At 42.4% G+C, this 20,559-nt stretch overlaps 1 protein-coding gene across 2 annotated transcripts; it reads right to left on the bottom strand.

Moving 5' to 3' along the window:
* Positions 1-1,986: 1,986 nt before the first annotated feature.
* On the bottom strand, positions 1,987-6,820 carry LOC148013587 (alanine--glyoxylate aminotransferase 2 homolog 1, mitochondrial-like). Of its 2 annotated transcripts, XM_087667708.1 has the most exons (10): positions 6,387-6,816; positions 5,325-5,555; positions 4,598-4,768; positions 4,349-4,495; positions 4,091-4,270; positions 3,784-4,009; positions 3,489-3,602; positions 3,338-3,424; positions 3,191-3,240; positions 1,987-2,257 (listed from the first exon to the last, which is right to left on the bottom strand). In XM_087667708.1, the coding sequence occupies exons 1-9, from the start codon at positions 6,612-6,614 to the stop codon at positions 3,197-3,199; spliced, it is 1,428 nt and encodes a 475-aa protein (XP_087523834.1). In that variant the 5' UTR covers positions 6,615-6,816; the 3' UTR covers positions 1,987-2,257; positions 3,191-3,196. The 2 variants fall into 2 exon arrangements, 1 of the variants encoding a protein (XP_087523834.1); XR_015688817.1 differs by lacking the exons at positions 1,987-2,257; positions 3,191-3,240 and having other exon boundaries at positions 3,780-4,009; positions 6,387-6,820.
* Positions 6,821-20,559: the final 13,739 nt, after the last annotated feature.

Genomic DNA, 20,559 nt, shown 5'->3' with positions numbered 1-20,559 from the left:
TATATGCCTTTGAGGCACCTTAAAGGACACTAATACAACTTTCTTTCTCATGCTATCTTCCAAATACCTCTTAAGGCTTGATGAGAGCAAGGGAAGCATTGCTCACCTAATATTATGCAAGCCCTATCTCCCCTTTTCCACAACATACACAAGAAGCAAGGTTAGGGATTTTCAATTGTTATGTGGGAGCTAGCTTCTCTCTCTCTTATGTCAATGAACATAGCAATACACACAGAGGTAGATCTAAGCAATGGACACTTCAATACATCCTCTAATATTACCAACAATAGAAGGTGAGGAAAGGGCTATTTCTAACCATCTATTTACCCACTTCCAAGAAAAAAAAAGACCATTGCAATAGACTTAGCTACCTAGAGGAGCTTGCCAATCAAACTACAATGACATTGAATCTATACTCCACCTTCAATAAGAGTACCCAAATCAAGGCAACAAATGAAGAAAGCCAACCCATCACTTGGCAATAATTGAATAAACCATCTGCAATGATATAACTCAAACATGCCTAAAGCAATGACAGAAGTTGTTAAGAATGCAATCAAGTGGTATACAAGAAATTTGAGAAACAACCATACTTTTCACTTTGAAAATGAATTGAGTCACATGTCCAAGATGCAAACTTTCATATCTAATTGCGTAAAGAAGCAAAGATGAGCTTGAGGATATTGAGCACTAGGCAATATATACTAAAACATATCACCCCGACACCAAGACCAACAATATCTTCAAGAAGTATGACTTCTTATGGATCCCGAAGCCATGGGAGATCCATAAACAAGGAAAGAGTACCAAGCAACCGTTGTTTTTAGTAGGCTTAAGTAAAATCAAAATCAATTGAAGAAAAGGTAGCAAATTTAAGGAGCCCTATGATATGGGTTACAAAGGAACTACACAAAAATGAGCTTAAGAAGTCAAAAGAGATTGCCAAGAGAAACCAAAAATATGCAAGCAAGTAATATACCATGCAAGTAAAACTTTCTCAAGTGCTACCTAGGAAAAATCTCTCCTTTGCTAAGGTTTGATTATTTTTATTGTAATGCAATCTTTTAGTTCTTAAAAGATAGTTAAAGCTAAGATATCTTGTTGTCTGCAACTAGGGTCATAGACAACACATCTGCTTTTGAGACATAGCAACAAAGCTTACATTTGTTCACTTATGAAGGTTCACCAAGACTCAGCTATTCACATGCCTTCAAATATTTTCCTCTGGAGAGTGCTCTTAACACCCCTAAACTAGATTGCATATACATATCTAATTGTGCAACCAACTATTTACATTGGTGCACATCTAGATGTGCTTGCATCAAATATCACATAGAAGAAAACACACACACACACACACACACACACACAAAACAAACATGCAAGCAACAAACATCGCCAAATAACATAAGGTCTACCTTCATGATCAATTTTGACATTAAATTAGTTTGTTAATTCACTTTATTGTGGTTTAAAATATTCACAAAAGCCCCAACAATGCTCATTGGTCTACTAATAGCAATCAAATTGGGATGCTTTTAAGATGCTCATGGCTTAAGTCTTTGTTTCTCCTCTTGGAAAAAAATTTTGAAAAGAAAGTAGTATGGACTAAAGCAAAGAGGCCTTAGTGTCCAGGAGTACACAAAACAATTCCTTGATCTCACTATGTATGCGGACAGCATAAGTGACAAAGCCAAGCTCCATAAGTATACGTATGGCTTATAACCTTCATTTACTTTCTTCCTCTAATTATCTAGTTAGATTTTTTAGCAATTTATCAATAATCTGTGAATCCTTTGCACATTTAACTTAAATGTTAAATCCAAATATTTCCATTATCACATACATCACCTTGAAGGTGCACGCCAACAATTTGCAAAGTTCACATGCTAGAGATCACATGCTGGATAGAATTCATTAAAGTTATAAGACGCATAACATTCGTTCATCCTTTTCTCATAGAACTTGATAAGGGTAAACCCAAAGTAAGACACTCAAACTTGTACAATATTTGAAATGGAATAAATACAAACCCCCCGGGATAGTTTGAAGCAGCTGTTCAATTAATACTTGCATATACAAGAAGAGCATGAAGTTCTCTGCTGTTTCAATAACTTCACAGATAAAGCAATCTACACTAATTGGTCAGAAATCATTAATCATCTGACCAGTAAGCCCAAGCATTATTTCCAGCAGAGAGATTCACGTGATTTATCAATATAGTTTCATAGGTGTTGCAAGAATTTCCCAAATCAACCTACACGCACAAGACACGTCAGATTGTGTTGCTGTAAATCACATCGATATGTACCACAAAACCACATAGCACCTTACATAGAAACTTACAAACAGTTAACTCTCAATTTCAAATATACTAGTTGTGTGGCATTCTTTTACATCCTCTGCGTTAAAGGGACTGTTAAGATTTCACAGATGGCTTTCAAATGTATGAACGATTTTAACAAATAGAGGTCTCATTCATGCATCAACTTTTGGTTGAGCATCACTCAGCAATCATCATGTTCGGACGGAAAAACTGTGCCATCCCTACACAGGAGTGCCGGGGAGGAATGGAAGAAGAAAAAGCCACACATCCTCACCAGCACCCTAGATGAAAATTCACAGATAGTATGAGGAAATGCAACTCCGAATTATAATCATGCCTAGCTCTATGGCATCCTTTAAACTACTAGGTGGAGGATTCCAAGATGTTCACACATGGCTGACAATGCATGAATGATCTGACAAATAAGCGATTCAGTCAATTTTCAACCATGGCTATCAATTTTTGGTTGAGCATCATTGGGAAATCACTGTGATTGGATGGAGCAAAGTGTAGGGAAGGGGTGGCAAGGGGGAAGAAAAAGTCATGTCCTCACCACTGCCAAGCCCATAGGCAAGCATACTCCTTCAGAAAAACAAGCGGGACTAATTAATTACAACCATGTCCCATCATTGGAAAACATTCAAGGGGTGCAAGGGGTGCCATGTATATATGCAGAGGCACATCATATCAATGTGGATGATGAGATGGAAAGCAAGAATGAACTGTTTCAAGGAGTGATAAGAGATCGACCTTTGAGAATAAGACAAACAAACAGTCAACAGGTTGCATCACTACTATTCCTCACCCTATAATATCTTCAATGCCAATAAGAGAGATGAGATACTTATTAAAAGAAGACCGAACCTTGAATTAGAGCATAGACATGCTGTAGTCCATGACATCCACGAGAAAATCTGACAAAGCAATGTGATAAATTAGTGCTTCCAAAAATGCATGCAAAACACATAAAAGAGTACAATGCCCCAATGTTGTGACAAGTTTGACAAATACCTGAATCATCTTTTGAGAAACACATTGGGGGCTTGATTCTAAACACATTGCCATACAAGCCACCTTTGCCAACTAGTACTCCAAGATCTGTGCATTAAGAAACCTTAATAATTTTCTCAGAAAGAATCATGGCTTTAGGGTTTTGAATTACCTTTCATCTTCTCCAGAAGATCTGCAGTTTCTTCTTTTGCTGGCACTTTAGTCTTTTTATCCTTTACCAACTCCACTCCAATCATTAGCCCTTTTCCTCTAACATCTCCAATTACTGTAAAAAGCCAATTAGAATATATAGTTTACAGCAATAACAAAATTTCCCAACTTAGTAAGGTCATAAGCTTATATAATTGAAGATTTCAGAATCATAATGGCATGATTATGAGCACAAATCCACACCCAGTTTGTCTTGGGCTGTCAATATGTATTGGATGTTCTCATTGAGTACCTACTGTCATATTTCTCCTGCAAATTTCGAAGTTGCTGAAGCAAATAGCCACCTACTGCAGCAGAGTGTTCTTGCCGCTTTTCTTTGTCTAAGACTTTCAAAACTGCATGCCCTCCGGCAGAGCAGACTGGATTTCCTCCAAATGTGTTAAAATGTAGTCGCTTTGTTAAAACACTTGCAATTTCTGGAGTCGTTACCACAGCACCCAAAGGAAGGCCATTTCCAATACCCTAGAAAAATTCCATTAAGTGAATCAGAAACAGATTTGCTACTACAAACGGCCAGATTTTGAGCATAGTCTGACAGTCAACCTTAGCCATGGTGACTATGTCAGGAATGACACCTTGGTTCTCAAACCCCCAATAATGACTGCCAGTACGGCCAAATCCTGTCTGTACTTCATCAGCAATACAAATTCCCCCAGCACTCCTAATGATATCATATACAGCTGGAAGATAGCCTGGAGCAAGCTCCACTGCCCCACCTGCTCCCTGATGTTTCACACAGCAGTCTCATGATTCCATGTGCTTGATTGTGAACTGTATATAAGCTACTCCAAATGCTCTTACCTGGATTGTTTCTGCCATAAAGCCAGCCACACAACCAGGTGTAGATGCTGCAATCAAATCAGATACATCTTCAGCATACTTCTTGCCATCAGCACCATGGATTCCCCTGTATGGATTAGGATTCAACGCATGATGCACACCAAATCCCTGCCAAGTTCAGAATCATTGTCCATCTATTCTTTGATTGCTTTGACGAGTGCTTTTAAGGGGGATGATTGCAAGATTTGAACTCAATATTTAAAAGAGAACCTGAGCAATGCCATGTTTCCATGTATGCAATCCTGCTGTTCCCATGGTTGCAGCACTCAGACCATGATATGCATTCCTTAAAGCAATTATGTCATAGTTACCAGTGTAGAGCCTGGCCATCATCATAGCCATATCATTTGCTTCAGATCCTGAATTCACAAGGTAAACAACCTGTCCAAATTCAATCACACACAAGACTCATTTTGCCAATCATTCTGCCAGCACATTATTAAAACACATACAAGGAACACATTACTTATCACTGTATGTGGATATCCATACACATACATACAGACAATAATAGCTACCTGTGAAACGGAACACAATTTATTTCTGTCGAATTGAATGAAAAGAAAGGGGCACAACACAATTTCGTTGTATCGAATTATCAAAGCGAATTGTGCTCCAACAATGCAGAAACAATATCTGATGCTAATGGAAGATACATTAAGCAAATGGATTCCCAGTGTGATAGTCCCAATAGAGAGTGGAATGCTAATGCATGACACATAACAAGTTAAGTATGCAATATAGAAAGTATTGCATAAAAATTTGGGAATGAATTTAAATTTTAGTTCCCATACTAAGAAACACTGTTGGATATGGCACTCATTCACATAGCATGTCTTTAAATACGTGTATCTCATCATGTACACTTAAATACTTGCCCCTTATCAAACAGTAAAAGAAACACATATCACACGATAAGAAAGTGTAATCATCACACCTTCAAGTTGCCTGGCATCTTTTCAGCAAGAGCCTCAGCATAATCAACAACAGCATGATGTAAATAGATGGTAGTCGTATGCTGAAGGAGTTTTGTCTGATGCACAATTGCATCCACAACTTCAGGGTGGCAATGACCACAAGATACTGTAACTATCCCGGCAAAGGCATCCAGATACCGCTTCCCTGTCTCATCATATACATATTGCATCTTCCCCTCTACGATATTTATCTGCCATTCCAATTCAACAACAGATTAGTTATAACATAAACATGCGCTGGTAGAAGGGCCCCCCAAACCGTGTGCAGAAGCAGGTCACAAAGCAATAAGAGTGTGTTCAATGGACTGATTAACTAGCCTGGCATCTAATTACTCTTACAATTAATCTGCAATATTTATTGCATAATCCAGAATGTTTAATCCTGTCTAAGTTCTCTGTAATCAGTTATGTAGTCATTGCTACAAGCAAGAAACGGCTTCTCTAATGAAAACTTGGACCTCAAAGTCACTCCAGTTTCTGAGTTACAGACAAGCAAAAAAGGGGAAGGACCTCAAACTTCAAAGTCACTCCTTGAAGCTTTAATGTTTTCTCTTGAGCGAAGCTCTATGCTGTATTGCCAGGAGGCATTAGCTAGAGGGATGATGACCTTAAATGGTTCCCCTCTGTGTGTGGGGACGTGTTCTCCAGGGTAGGATGGGGCCTTAGATGGTTCTCCCTTGGGCAGAAAGTTGACAAATAAAATTTTGTCACGGTGCCCTTTTTTTCCAGATGCAGAAGTATTAATGAATGGCACAGTTAGTTTTAAAAAGGCTTGGGACCTCAAACGGAACCTAGAGTGCGGCCATTTCAATTGATCATCCAACGCCTAGACAGATACAAACACTCGATCGTTCTCCAATTCAGACAATACTAGGCTTCTTGAAATCCAGGAAAGACAAAACGTCTGCTTACAATTCAGACAATAATACGGCTTGTTGAAATCCAGGAAAGACAAAATTTCTGCTTACGGCAGCTCATCTTTTCCAACTACTAATATGACAACAAGTACTGCAGTCAAGCACCGGTTTCTTGTAGTAGAGGAAGATGGAAGGGTTGATGAAGCGCTTCCGCTTGGCCAAGATCTCCTCAGAGGAAGGGCCTGTGTATGGCTGCGGGGTGTGATCAAAGTCCGGCATGCAAGGGACGGGTCTCAAGTGTGCCGAAGAGGAAGAAGAAGAAGAAGAAGGAGCTGTACTGCTGCTGAAGAGGCGCGCCCTTCGGCCATGATGCAACAGACCTCGCCGCATCATCTTCTCGGGTTTGAGCAGGTGCAGGACTACTGACTTCTTCTACAAATGTGAAACGAGAAAGAGGGATCGAGCAAACACCTTCGCGTCAATCGTCAAGCTCATGAAGTTTGTCTGTCTTCTGTCTCAGGAGAATTGATTATACGGGTGTAACCTTATACTTCATTTTGTTTCACGGACCTTTGTTAAGGCTTTAGCAGCTTTCCTCAAAATACAATACCAAAGATTCCAGCAGCCAGCTACGTCCTAGCCAACTAGACGTACCACATGTTCTCATGAGATAGACAAGATGATGTAATTACAAGGGTACACCAAGTTACCATTTGAGCATTATTTTTATCTCATCAAATCAAAAATCCATGCTAGCAAGATGGGGTCATCGTGACATTGTGGGATCTAGAAACTCAAGCTTTTGCCATTCGATCCAATGAAGTTCCATCCCAGTGATTTTTTTGTTCATTACACTATTGCTATGGGATTACGCTACAATCGAAGAATCAACAATAGATTTTTCTTAAGGATTTTGAAGTAGGAAGGATATTGATCCTCTCCCCAACACACATTTTCTACATGTTTGCACTCTAATGGAAGGAGGTATTTCCTCTTTCCAAACCTTCCGAGCTTAAGACTTGGAAGAGGACAGGTACAATTGTGGGTGTGGAAAGGCAACCCCCTCTCCACAACTCAACTTGTTCCTTTAAAAGGTGTTTATGTTGGAGTTGTCAATGAAGGAAAAATGTTCCCAAGAGAATGCCTACCTCTCCTCTTTGCCCCTTGTGCAAAAGGCATGATGAACATACTATTCATTTCTTCTAGGAATGTAAATAAGTGAAACCCAAGTGAAAATGCATCAAGAATTTGTTTCACATAGTAGGTTTCAAGAACTACATCAACTTTATAATAGCTTTGCCTGGGAATCGAGGGAATTTTGATGTGGATGAAGCATGAAAGCTTAAGAGTGATATACTTATAGCACTTAAAACTAGCTCCTATCTTTAAGGTTTTGTATAGAAAGCTTTAGAGGAATGGCTTCAATACCATGATGTATTAATTTTGTTGTGGTTACCTTCTACTATATTTCAAAAGTAAGTTTTGCATTACATAACAAAGAATTGATGTTAGGTTCAAAGGTTTAGCAAATGTGCATGAATTATCTAGAAGTGAATACCAATGGTAATAAAGTGATGTGAAATGTACAAAACAATGCATTACAACTATAGAGTGGCTAGAGTGAATAGGGCATTTTTTTAAGTGAGGGTTAGGATGATCCTTCTTAAGTCTTGAGTTACTTGGGCCCCTAATTGAGGTGCTTAGTACCTATCCTTGCTAGTGTAATGCTGGTCTCCTTAGAGCTATCAACCAAAGGGAGTGGAAATCAGTAGTATAGTTTGACAAAACCAAAGGCTTACACTTCAAGGGAATGGGGACATAGCAACACCGATTTGTGACACAAAATAGTAGCGTCGACCGCGTTCGGGTTTCATCACTTTTTTTTAACTAGACTAATGTCGTTAAATTAGCGACGCAGATAGCGACACTAATTGTGACGCTTATAGCGCTGCTTAGCAACGTAAACTACAATGTGAATAGCGACGCAAATAACGACTAAAATTAGCGACGCAGATAGCGACACTAATTGTGACTCTTATAGCGCCGCTTAGTGACGTAAACTACGATGTGAATAGTAATGCAAATAACAACGTTGTTCTAAGAAAAAAAAAGGGGATGAAACCTAAACACTATCCCTTCTTTTTTCTTAGACTAGCATCATTATTTGTCACGCTATTAGCATCGTAGTTTACATCGCTAAGCGGCGCTATAAGCGTATAAGCGTCACAATTAGTGTCGCAATCTGCGTTTAATTAGCGGCTAATTAAACGCAGATAGCGACACTAATAGTGATACTTATAGCACCGCTTAGGGACGTAAACTACGATGTGTTAATTAGCCACACAGATAGCGACACTAATTGTGACACTTATAGTGCTGCTTAGCTACGATGCATTAATTAGCAATGCAAATAGCGACACTAATTGTGACACTTATAGCGCCGCTTAGTGACGTAAACTACAATGCGAATAGCGACGCAAATAACGACGCTGGTCTCAGAAAAAAAGGGATGAAACCCGAACACGGCATTTGTCACACACTTTTTCAAGAGAGAGTGAGAGAGTTTGTCACCTTGAGAGGAAGAAGGAGAGGAAGAGGGAAAGAGAGAGAATAAAAGCTCTTCAATGTTGCCACCCACTGCTGCCATACGCGAAGAAGAGGGAGAAGTGTGCAAGGGAGAAGGAAGGGACATTGCGAAGAGGAGGCAGAAAAGAATTTATCCTTGAGCCTTTGTGGTAGGTGCATTTCATCTTCTTGCTTTGTTTTTGTGTTTTCTTTCTTTCTTTCTTTTGTTTTTCTTTGTAATGAGATGCATTGAAAGAGAGAGAGAAAGGGAGGAAATTTGGGAGGGAGAAAAAGAAAGGAAGAGAAAGAGAGAACGAGAGAGAGAAAAAGAGGAAAGGTAACAAAGAGAAAGAGAGGAATAGACAAATGAGATACGAAGGAAGGGAGAGGAAGAGAGAAAGAGAGAAAGAAAGGGGGGAAGGGTAATAGAGAGAGAGAGAGAGAGAGAGAGAGAGAGAGAGAGAGAGAGAGAGAGAGAGAGAGAGAGAGAGAGAGAGAGAGAGATGAGATATGAAGGGAAGGAGAGAGAAGAATGAGTGAAAAACAACGAGGGGAAAGAGAAACAAAGAGAGAGAGGCGACAAAGAAAGAGAAAGAGAGAAAGAAAAAGAGGGGGGAGAGAAAGAAAAATGAAGAGTGAAGGAAAAGGTGGAAGAAAAGGATGGGTTAAGGAGAGGAAGGAGAGTGAAAAGAAAAGAGAGAGGGAGGGGGAGAAAAAGGGACAAAGCTAGGAAGAAAAAGAGAGATAAAGAGAACAATAAATAGAGAGGGAGAGAGAGGGAGAGAGAAAAACAGAAACATCGAGAGAATTAGAGAGAATGTAATGATAGTAAAATAAAGGGAGACACAAAGAGAGGTGGGGAGAGAGGGTCTTTCAATATCCTTGTTTTATAAGTTTTTTATTTTCTATCTTTCATTTTAATTGTAACGAGATGCTTTGAGTGAGAGTGGAGAGGAAAAGAGAGAAAGAAATAGCGAGAAGGGAGGAAAAGAAAAAGAGAGAAGTGAGAGTGGGAGGGAAGATGAGGGAGAGAAAGAAACATTGAGAGAGGGGGGGGAGAGAGAAACCAAGAATGGGGGGAGATAAACACACACACACACACACACAGAAACAAACAAGGATTAAGGAAGCCAAATGGAAAAAAAGAGATGGAGGGAGGAAAACAAATAAAGGGAAAGGGAGAGAAAGAGGAGTAGAGGTTAAAATGGAGGAAAATCACCAATGAGGGGAACAAAAACCTATTATTTATCATAACATAGACCAAATGGAAAATGATTATGGTCGTGATGTGGTACATAAATCGAATGTTGTATGTGCGCGTAGTGAACTCCGGAAGGTCCCCAAGAACAAAGAACTCTATAAAAGCTCATTAAAGCAAGAAAAGAGTTTGCACGACTTGAGACAAAAAAACAAATTGGGTGTAATCTCCCCCCATGCCTTCTGTAAGAGCTTCACAAGGCATGTATTTATAAATTTATTAATCTCCAAGCTCAAAAATAGCCCAATTTATAATTAGCATGCTTTTGACTTTTGTGTTTACTTTTGCCTAAATACAAAATAAAGTGTTTGGGCGTCCAAAAAGTCGGGATGTGCCCAAATACAATGTCCAATAATGAAATATCTAAACTGAGCGCCTATGTGCATACAAAAATAATAAATGTTTGTCAAGCGCTTTAATAAATAAGCGTGCCTAAATAAATATTGACGCCACACCTTAAGTGATAAGACGCGCGTCCATCAAAAATAATAATTCTTCTAGATAATCTGGATACACGCTATCGCCCGGTGCTTCCCAACACCACCGCTGCCTGCTCTACACATCAACTGCAGCATTCACAATTGTTAGAAAATAATAAGATAAAACCCACAAAAGTGAATACCTAGCAGTCTTCAGCTACAAAATAATAAAATAGGTTGGAACTCTGTCTTAACCTTAATTTAATACGAGTGCACTCTAAACTCATAAACGTCCATTAATTTAAATATGTATTTTGTAGAATCGCCCGCTGTGGAATCACCCATGTGCACATTAAATTAATATGATGTCCGAAAAGGACAGGTGTTCTCGTCAGCTTCTCACACAAGGAATCCACCTTGTATATGAACCCCGAAAAATACATATAGTTTTACAGAATCCACCGAAAAACCTCATGGAATCCACAGTGGAATATGCCTCTAGTTTTACAGAATCCATCGAAAAACCTCATGGAATCCACAATGGAATATGCCTCTAATTTTACAGAATCCACCGAAAAACCTCACGGAATCCACCGTGGGATATGCCTCCTGGCATCATGATGTCCAAGATCGCGAGGCATATCTTAATCAACATGTCTCGTGTCCTTACACACAATGCAAGCTATCAATCAGATGAAAGCATCGCTTGTCCATAGAACACATACGATGCTTTGGTGAGTTTCAATCGGAGATCATTGACCAAGCGATCTCAGACTTTGAGCGAATGGTAAAAAAAGTGTGTATCAATCGTGCTTTAGATTCGCAAAGTAATTGAATATCATATACAAAAAAATTAGATGTACACATGAAATTTGTATAGAAAGGTGACGCTTCATCCCAAGGAGGAATGTACCTATTGCGACCCATTAGAAAAGTTCATGGGCGTGTGATAGATAGATTTCTTGAGCTAATACACCAATTGGAGGGCATGCCGCAGGTGACACCCTTGATACTAGAGAAGACAATGGGCCTTTCGGACCTTCCTCCAATCTTGGAACTTGAGATAAAGGCAATGATCGATGCATTAATGCCCATGGATGCCGAGTCATCTAATCCACTAAGAGAAAAAGTGTCTATACCATTATATGATGAGTGTCGAATATCTCGTCTGAAGACGTTGCTTGCGCTCCTAAATATGCAAGCAAAGTACTGGTGGAGCGATGCAAGTGTGACCGAGTTGTTCAGGTACATTCTATGCTCTATTGATTTTTTTGGCTCTATTATAAAATTAAAAATACATTTTTTCCTCTTCAAGGCGTCTTTTGATTTTTTTTCAAATTGCTAAAGTATCATATATTACCACTTGGAAACACGATGCCCGATTCCGATGATGATGTACGATTGGTGTTACAAAAGCTTGGCATGGACTACAACAACATCCATGCATGTGTCAACGATTGTGTGTTGTTTCGAGAAGATTACAGGACTATGGAGGCATATCTGAAGTGTGGTGCTCACATGCATCAATAGAACTTGCAAGGGCAAACCATCCTTAGAAGGTTCTCAAATATTTTTCACTTATATTGCATATACGTCACATGTTTCGTACGTCTAGAATGGCGAGCTTGACAACGTGGCATGTGCATAATAGTTCCACAGATGGAGTCCAATGAATATCAATAGATTCACATGCATGGGGCCACATTGACTCCACCTTTCTAGGCTTAGCATGAGAGCCAAGTAATCTTCGGCTCGGTCTTGCTGTGGATGGCATGAATCCATTTGGTCTTCGCTTAAATTCTTACAGTGTGTGGCATGTAGATCTTGTTAACTACAACATCCTGCCATGGCTTTCTACGAAGAATCATAGGACACTTGATCCTTAGCTTGCTCGTTCTTGGATGTTACAAAGTCAAGAAGATGGATATCTACCTCCATCCATTAGTTGATGAGATCAAGATTTTGTGGGAGGAGGGGGTCACTGTGGAAGACATGAGCAAGCACGATGATTGACCATCTGCTAATATACGAGTCATTCTCATGTGGACCATGCATGACTTTCTAAGATTTGGAGAGTCCAATAGGTTTGGTTACCTCATGTTATCATGCATGTCCATTGTGTGGGCCACAGTTCGACTCTCAAAGGTCATGGACCATGAATAAGATAGTATATCAAGCAAGAGAGCCGACGGCGGGCCACGGATCCGAATATTGTGGTAGATGAGATTGAGTATTTTGGAAACTCGCAAAGTATTATCTCAATGGATTACTATAGCTTTTCTATTATCATATTCAATATACAAATGGTTTAAAGTGGTGTTGGAAGGAGCTAGGGCAACTGTTCTGAAAGGTCCAACTGGATTTCTAGAAATAGATTTTAAGAAAAGATGGATAGATCTATGCGACACATTTGTCCTACTGAGTCATTGTGAACAGGTGCATGACCTATTTTTTTAATTTTTCCATGACATGAGACAATCACAAATGTTCACTCTTATATGTCATATTGAACATGTAATCTTCTATCCAAAATTTTAACAACCTCAATGGTAATACGTTGTGCCATCAACTCCTCAGAGTGCGCAATTGTATGATGTGTCAAGAATCGCGTGGTGGAGGGACTTGCTTGAGCTGCGGCGCCAAACACACACTGTATACACAAGAGGAAGCTCACTCAAGAACACAAGAAGAGAGATGGAGACCAAAACGTTTTCTTGCTGGTTTTTTCTTCTTCTTCCACACACTATACAATGTACACAAAGTATAGATAAGATACAACAGAAAGGAAAGTGCCTATTAAGTCAAACAGTGCATAACCGACTACACTAATGGACTGGCGCTATGTCTTTGCCAGTTGTAGGTAGGCGTAACAAACTAAATATAATAAGTGATAAGTCAGTGGCCATGTGAGTATCATAATGACCAACAATGTGCTAAGTGTAGATGTGCGGACCCATCTAGCCAGGCAGTCCATCATCAATGTCCGCACGTGTTGAGCTTGCCATCTCAACACTCCCCCTCAAGCTCAACTCTATCTCTGCAACTCCAAGTAAGCTTTGGAACTTTCGAAGCTTCTCTGCACCCAATTCCTTTGTGAAAATATTAGCTATCTGATCGTGTGTGCTGATATATATCAAGTCAATCTCTCTTGCAAGTACCTTCTCTCTCACAAAGTGGTAGTGCACCTTAATGTGTTTTGTCCTAGCATGGAACACTGGATTCCTAGCTAGCTATATGCTGCTCATGTTGTCACAATGAATGACAACTGGACCATCTCCCTGCACGTCCAAATCACCTAATAACTTTTGCAGCCATACCACCTCACATGCTGCCATAGCAACACCTCTATACTCAACCTCTGTACTCGATAAAGCAACTATAGGTTACTTTTTGCTGCTCCATGCAACTGCTGCACTACCAAGGAAAAAGATGAATCCACTTGTAGATCTTCTGTCTGACATGCTACCAGCCCAATCTGCATCTATGTATCCAAAGACTCGTACGTCCTTACCTGCCTCATAAAAAATTCCATAATGTAAAGTGGACTGCGCATATCTCAATATACGTCTAACTGCATCCAAATGAGGCTTTCTAGGCATCTACATAAACTGACTGACAAGGCCAACAACATAGCTCAAGTTTGGCCTTGTGATAGTCATGTAAATCAAACTCCCTACTATCCTCCTGAACATAGTAGGGTCTTCCATCTCATCTTCAACATCAGCACTCAACTTCACATTTTGCTCCAATGGTACTGAAAGAGGCTTACATGCTATCATACCATACTTGGATAACATATCCAAGCCATACTACCTTTGGGATAGCCATATACCATCATCACATCTGATCACTTCAATACCAAGTGTTAACCCCAACACGAAGAAAGCAAAAGGAAATAAAAAAGATGCAGGTCAAAGGAGGAAAAAAGGTAGCCCGACTGAAGAAAGAAGAGGAGAAAAGGCCAAAAGTGCAAGGGCAACCTTAAAAGTCCAAGGGAAATGCAAAAGGGGAAAGGCGCATTTTAAAATACAAAGGCGTACCCTGAAATCTTGTAAAAGAGCGACGGGCTCTCACCCGTGCAATTTGTAAATGTAGATGGGCGGTGGAAAGGAAGCTAGGAAGATGGAAGGACAATGGGAAAAAGGGCCTAGGCTATGGCCGGCCATGTAAAAAAGGGGATGACCACCCAAAAGGGATTTAGGGTTTTGTATATAAAGTTGAAAAGTGAATGAGAAGCTCATTCTTGTGTGTGGCCAAAAGTAGCTCTCCTCTTCTTCTTCTGGAGTGTGAGAGTGTGAGGGAGTGAGGGTGTGAGGGTGAGGGACCGAGGAGGAGAAGCTCTCCATCTTCTCCTCTCTTCTTCTCTTCTCTTCTCTTCTCTTGTCTTGCTCGCGGCAATGGAGCTTGAAGCGTGGAGCTTGAGGATGGAGCTTGCTTGAAGCTTGCACTTGGATCGTGGAGCTACCGGAGTGCGCGGGAGAGGAGGTAACTCGAACGGCACGAAGGTAAGCTCACTACACCCGTAGATATGGATGGCGCGTCGGTTATGTGAGAGGTAGCCATTAGTGCTCGGCTTGGAACGCTTGAAACAATAAGCGGTCCGTGGGTCTTGGCGGTTGAGTGAAAGCTCCCACATTTTGGTTCCGTTGCCGGGACAAATGGATTCAAGCCTTGAGCGCTTGTGCGCTTCGAATCGAGCATCAAAGTAAGGGGTTTCCCCCAAACTGGTGCTTGAGATAGGTAGGAAGTGAGGGGGTTGAAGATGGTATTCGATCTCCTTGGCAAGTAGGTTTTTTGCTTTCTTGAGATTTATGTTGTGGAATGAAGTAGTGTAGGTATTTACTTTGTGATTTGGATGCATTTAGGATAGGAAAAAACAAAGAAAAAGAAACAAACAGTAGGGGTCTCTGTTGTTGTATAACAGGCTAAAATAGGGAAATAGGGGCACAGATCCTTGGAGTGCCATTCGATTCGAGCACCACAATGGTTCCAGGTATGTCTGGCATTCCCTTGTAGTGTTTGGCACCTATCTGGAAGGCGCTGGACGATTCGGTGTAGTAGACGTCAGTCTAGAGGCATCGCGTGCAACTCGCGGGCCGTCCGCCACGTAGTCGGACTAGGCCATCCGAGTCCCAGAATCGGACCAGTCCATACTCGGACACTCGGACCACTCGGACGCTCGGACAACCGTCCGATCGGACCATCCTGTCCGATCGGACCACTCGTCCGATTTTGGAAATCGGACCACTCGGATGCTCGGACTCGGACACTCGGACTGTCATCCGATCGGACCAACCCGTCTGACTCGGACACCCGGACACTCGGACCACCCAAATCGGACCAGCCAGAATCGGACCACCCTATTCGATCCAATTCCCAGAATCAGACCACTTTGAAAATCGGACCACTTTTTCGATCCGACTCCTAGAATCGGACGTGACCAAAATCGGACCACTAGGCCGATCGGACCAACCCAAAATCGGACGTCCGATTCTGATAATTGGACTCCTGAAAATCGGACATCTGAGAATCGGACAAAAAACTGTCAAAATCGGACATGTACCTAGAACACAAATTTTAATGCATCTAAACCCCGAGATTGACCCCAAAGGCTACGTAGAGCTAAAGGCACATCATAGATCCATCACAGGGCTAAATTTTAGAGCACGTAGTTCAAAATTTGGCTATAAACGGTCCTCCAAATTGCGTATGGCATTTATCGTAATGGCCCTGCGGGCCGGGGGGACTGCCCCCCCCAGACCCCCGCAGAGAGGGCTCTGCCCCCTCCGCACCTCCCCCAAGTAGGTTGGAGAGAAAACGCGCGCAGTGATAGGTCCTCCAAATTGAACCCTAGTGTAGTAATAGCTCTACACGAGCATGGAACCTCACTGGCAAAAGAGCAACCAAAAGCCCATACCCGAACAGAGAGAAACAGAGACCCTAGAACATCAATGGGCCAAACTAACCATCAAGGGCAAAAAGGCCACGCCATGAGAACACAAAGACATTGTGTTTAGATCGTGTCTAGTCAGAGCAAAATGCAACTTTAGCAAGCTACAACTGCGAAGATGACTAGACATGACACTCTTGACGAGAGATGTACCTTGAATAGCACTGCACTGACGATGCAAGACAGCAGTGGAGAATCCACATCTGGTCGTGTAGTCGAGAACTCAAGAGCATTTGTCAGAAGGCTTAAATTTACAAGCCAAGACCTGGAAGATGAAGACATGGTACCACTTGCTTATCTTAGGATCAAACTCACCGCAGAAAGAGAGCATAGTGTTGATGCTCTCATTGATTGAAGGAGGAGATTTCAATATCTTGACTTACGAAGCATGGACTCTACTAGGTCAACCAGAGCTCAAACCAACTGATGCAACTCTTAACCCTTACGGGGAACACCCCCACAAGCACTTCTAGGGAAGTGCAGAATCCTTGTAACTATTGAAACAGAAAGCTTGCCAATCCTGTTCTATGTTCCTCCAAATAGCGAGAATTGTGGAAAGGAAATCCTCCTAGGAAGGCCCTTCAAAAAGGCAACGAAGTGTGAAGCCAACTATATAGCATAGAGGATACACCTGACACTACCGGGTGTGAGGATAGTCACAACCTTTAGCAAGGGTGACCTCATCAAACCTCGAGGGAAAGGCAAGGAAGGTGCTGACGTAATAGTCAAGCCTACTAATGAGAGCAAGGACTTGTTGGAAAAACTGATACAAGCACAGGTCGAACACCTAGAACCAGTGAGTGAGGCCATGTCTGAAACAAGAAGGTCAAGAGACAATGCCAAGGATGGGCTTTGGACTTACAAATATCGTAGAAGACCCCAAAAGAAGCCCAAGCCTTATAGACGAAGGCATCGACGGAGAGTCAATACAACGCCGCGATGGATATCCAAAGCGTTGCTACGTGCTCAAGGGTACTACGCAGGTAACCGATGGATTTGGGTACCAAAATCCCTTGCTAAACCACTTCTATCAGCTGAAGGCCAGAGTGCATCAAAAGCAACGAAGCACAGGAGGGAATCTAAGAGAAACTCTAGGTCTCGAGGCAAGAAACCAGACATGATTGTTCAAAAGAAAGAGCCTCAGCCTAGCATGCTAAATAGACAGATGTCATATGTAGCCATTGAGCACGCACAAAAATCATTAGTGCCCCAAGAGCCTTTGATTTCCCAAGGGGAGAACAAGCATCATAGGCACAACATTGCTCATGGCAAGGCTGCTCGCTCAACGAAGCAAATGGCACAATCGTCTAATAGCCTTGAACAAATCATTCAACCAGTGCCAAGTCCACCTAAGAGTCCTAGATCTCCTACATCCTCTTTTTCCAAACAGACACAGGAAGCACTACAGCAGTTGTCAAGGGCGACTGCTCAATTCCAATCTCTATCTCAATCTAAGCTTCCAAATGTCCAAGAGGCAGGACATGACGCCATCGGTAGCTCTCGACCCAAGGGTATGCTTGAGCAACCTAATGTAACTAGATCAACTCATGCTCGATTTACATAGATGAGTGCTCAAAGGGCAACAAAAGATGCGACCACTTCTGATCGCCCTAGGGACTTGACACCGCAATCCACCAAGGGTAGCCATCCCACTAAAATAGCTGCTACTACTTCCAATCAGGGAACACAGCAGTCACAACCCTTGGCCGTGACAATGCCCCTGGCGGAACGTGTCCCTAGTAGTTTACCTATGGAGGAGGTGTCACAACCAACTTCATTAACAACTCTAGCCCTTCCTAAGCACCTAAAGTCTAGGATTAAGGAGAAACCTCTCAAAGATGTGGTCAAGGAGGTGGCACATCGAACCACTCAACCTGATAAGGCTATTCCGCAGGCCACGACTAAGTTCCATGAGGACCCTCTAGAGAAGGGAAATGTTGAGGCCCGACCAAGCACATCAACGGTCGATACAGCCCAGGGTCCTAAGACATTAGATGCACCTACGCTGACCAAGAAAAAGAGAAGGAAACAACGAAAACAACAACACTTGCAGGTGGTTGTGGACCCCAAGAACATTGAGACGAAGAGCACCAGAGAGCCGATGAATAAAGCATCGAGTCCATCCACCAATGAACCCATTAATGCCTCTCCTAATAGCGGTGAACCCTCAGACACATCCGTGTGCTCTGAAAAACCAAAGCAACCGTAGCCATCAACAGTTTCTTGCAACACTCTATCCACTGAAAATAGAACTCACAATGATCAATCAAGAGTGGATACAACGCTGTCACAATAGGGTGACAAGGTCATACCAGTCACACCCAAGGAGAACCATGACGCAATAACGAAGCCTCAAGAGAAAAAAGGAAACCCCAAGAGCATGAGCAATCCTAGCGTTGACTAATCTTGCTCATACAGGCCTGAACCCCCAGCTATGCTAAAGCCTAGGCAAACTCCTAGAACCTTGCATGAAATAGCAACCGAGCAAGCCCTCGTTGAACATAGAAGTGTCACAGAATGCTTAACTGAGTTGGATGCTAAGCTCAAAGTGGTCGCACGTGTCTACGTCCTTGCGAACATGGGCACAATCCCCAAGGAGCAGCTTGGAGATTACTTGCCATTCCCCTTATCTTGGGAAGAGCAAGAACATCTTGAAGAGCACTATAACAAGCTCCTGCATGAATGCATGTGACTCATCTCTGACGAGGAGGCTGACGAACTGCGCTTAACCGTCACGTTCAATGAAGTGCTCTGCCGACTGAATCTCGTAGACATAGAGCAACTAAAGCGACTGTCAGCAGGCCAGAGTCAATTTGAGCAGCGTTGGTGCGAAAGCCGCGTTGTAATGGCCAAACTAGGGGCTCAGATCATGACAGTCTTTGAGGAGCGATTGGCCAAATGGCGGTCTCAAAGAGACCCAACCTATGTGGCACCAACTTCCCTTCGAGTGTTGACTGCCATTCGGGGTACGGACTTAGCTCGAACTAGCCAAGAGAAGGCTTTGTTTGATAAGATTCTCACTGAGGAGGAGTTACATATTGCCAGTAGACTTGGACAAGGTTCCATGCTACTCGATGTGGCAAAATATCTATCAGTATTGAGTAAGCTGCCACGAATACTAGATGCGTGTGCCATGCTCCAGTACAACCCTGAGTTTTACAATTGGTTTCTATCCTCGTGAGGTGACATGGATTCGTATCTGTATATATATAGATGTATATATAAACAATGATTTTTGTGTCACCCTGTATAGATACTATCAACACACACAAGCAATGATAGTCAAGCGCAAGGAGAAGAGTTGGGTCTGACAAGCTAAGCTCCTCAAGTCCTCCTCTCATCATGCATTTAAAAGCCATGTGACCATCCCCACCTCCAAGTGAAGGGTATGCAACCCACATTACCGCCATAGGAAGCCTTGACCAACAACTCTGATGGTGTAGGCAGGGTGTAGTCCCTTTTTATACACCTTCTTCCCTTTCCAGTCTATCCTTTCGAGGAGGAGCCCTGCCTAAATCCATGACCGCTAGCCGACGTCACTCGGCGTGAACCAAGATCTGCTAATGGCAGGAGGCTAAAATGGGGGTCATCCCTCTACAATAACACTGCATGCCCCACCCCTCCCCTTCTCGTCCTATGCGCTTGATAACCTGCACTATAATCCCTTACATATGAATGGTCTTATCATGTGATAAATCCTAATCCTTGATTTGCATCTTACAGACCCCCCGCGAGGCAAACATGGAGAACCAAGGGCAGCTAGCTTGCAAGGACACTCTCTGCAGCCGACGGGAACATGCAGCACACGCCCCTCTGCCGGTGCGCTACGTGCCCACTCTTAAAAGGTATGCCAAGAAACGCGGCCCCAAGCGCCATCGCTCCGCGGGCTAGGGGAGCGGACGCTCAGGGAGGCACACAAAATGTGGCAACGCCAGTTGCACAGACCCCCAACGCACGCTCGGGCACCAGGTACTCACGAAGTGACAAGGCGGCCAAGGATAGGAAAGAATTTAATGAATTGTTTAAAGACATTCTGGAAACGGTAGCGGTCCGAGACTACACCATTCATGTCCCGGCCGACATGTTCCCTGCCCAACCCCATGGGAGCCCCGCACCAGTAGAGCCCCAATCACCCGACCACTAAGA

The sequence above is a fragment of the Lygodium microphyllum genome, chromosome 26, assembly GCF_053477565.2.
Source record: "Lygodium microphyllum isolate KBCC chromosome 26, Lygodium_microphyllum_v1.1.10, whole genome shotgun sequence".
Taxonomy (NCBI): domain Eukaryota; kingdom Viridiplantae; phylum Streptophyta; class Polypodiopsida; order Schizaeales; family Lygodiaceae; genus Lygodium; species Lygodium microphyllum.
The sequence above is the reverse complement of the archived record's forward strand: the minus strand, read 5'-3'. Positions and strand labels throughout refer to the sequence as shown.

Bases quoted from the DNA above. Each gene is read 5' to 3' on its own strand.
- LOC148013587 (XM_087667708.1), bottom strand. From the start codon at position 6,614: ATGATGCGGCGAGGTCTGTTGCATCATGGCCGAAGGGCGCGCCTCTTC. The intron at 4,769-5,324 runs GTGTGATGATTA...GAATTTGGACAG, and splicing joins AGATGCCAGGCAACTTGAAG to GTTGTTTACCTTGTGAATTC. The intron at 3,603-3,783 runs GTAGGTACTCAA...GGCTTTTTACAG, and splicing joins TTTGCAGGAGAAATATGACA to TAATTGGAGATGTTAGAGGA.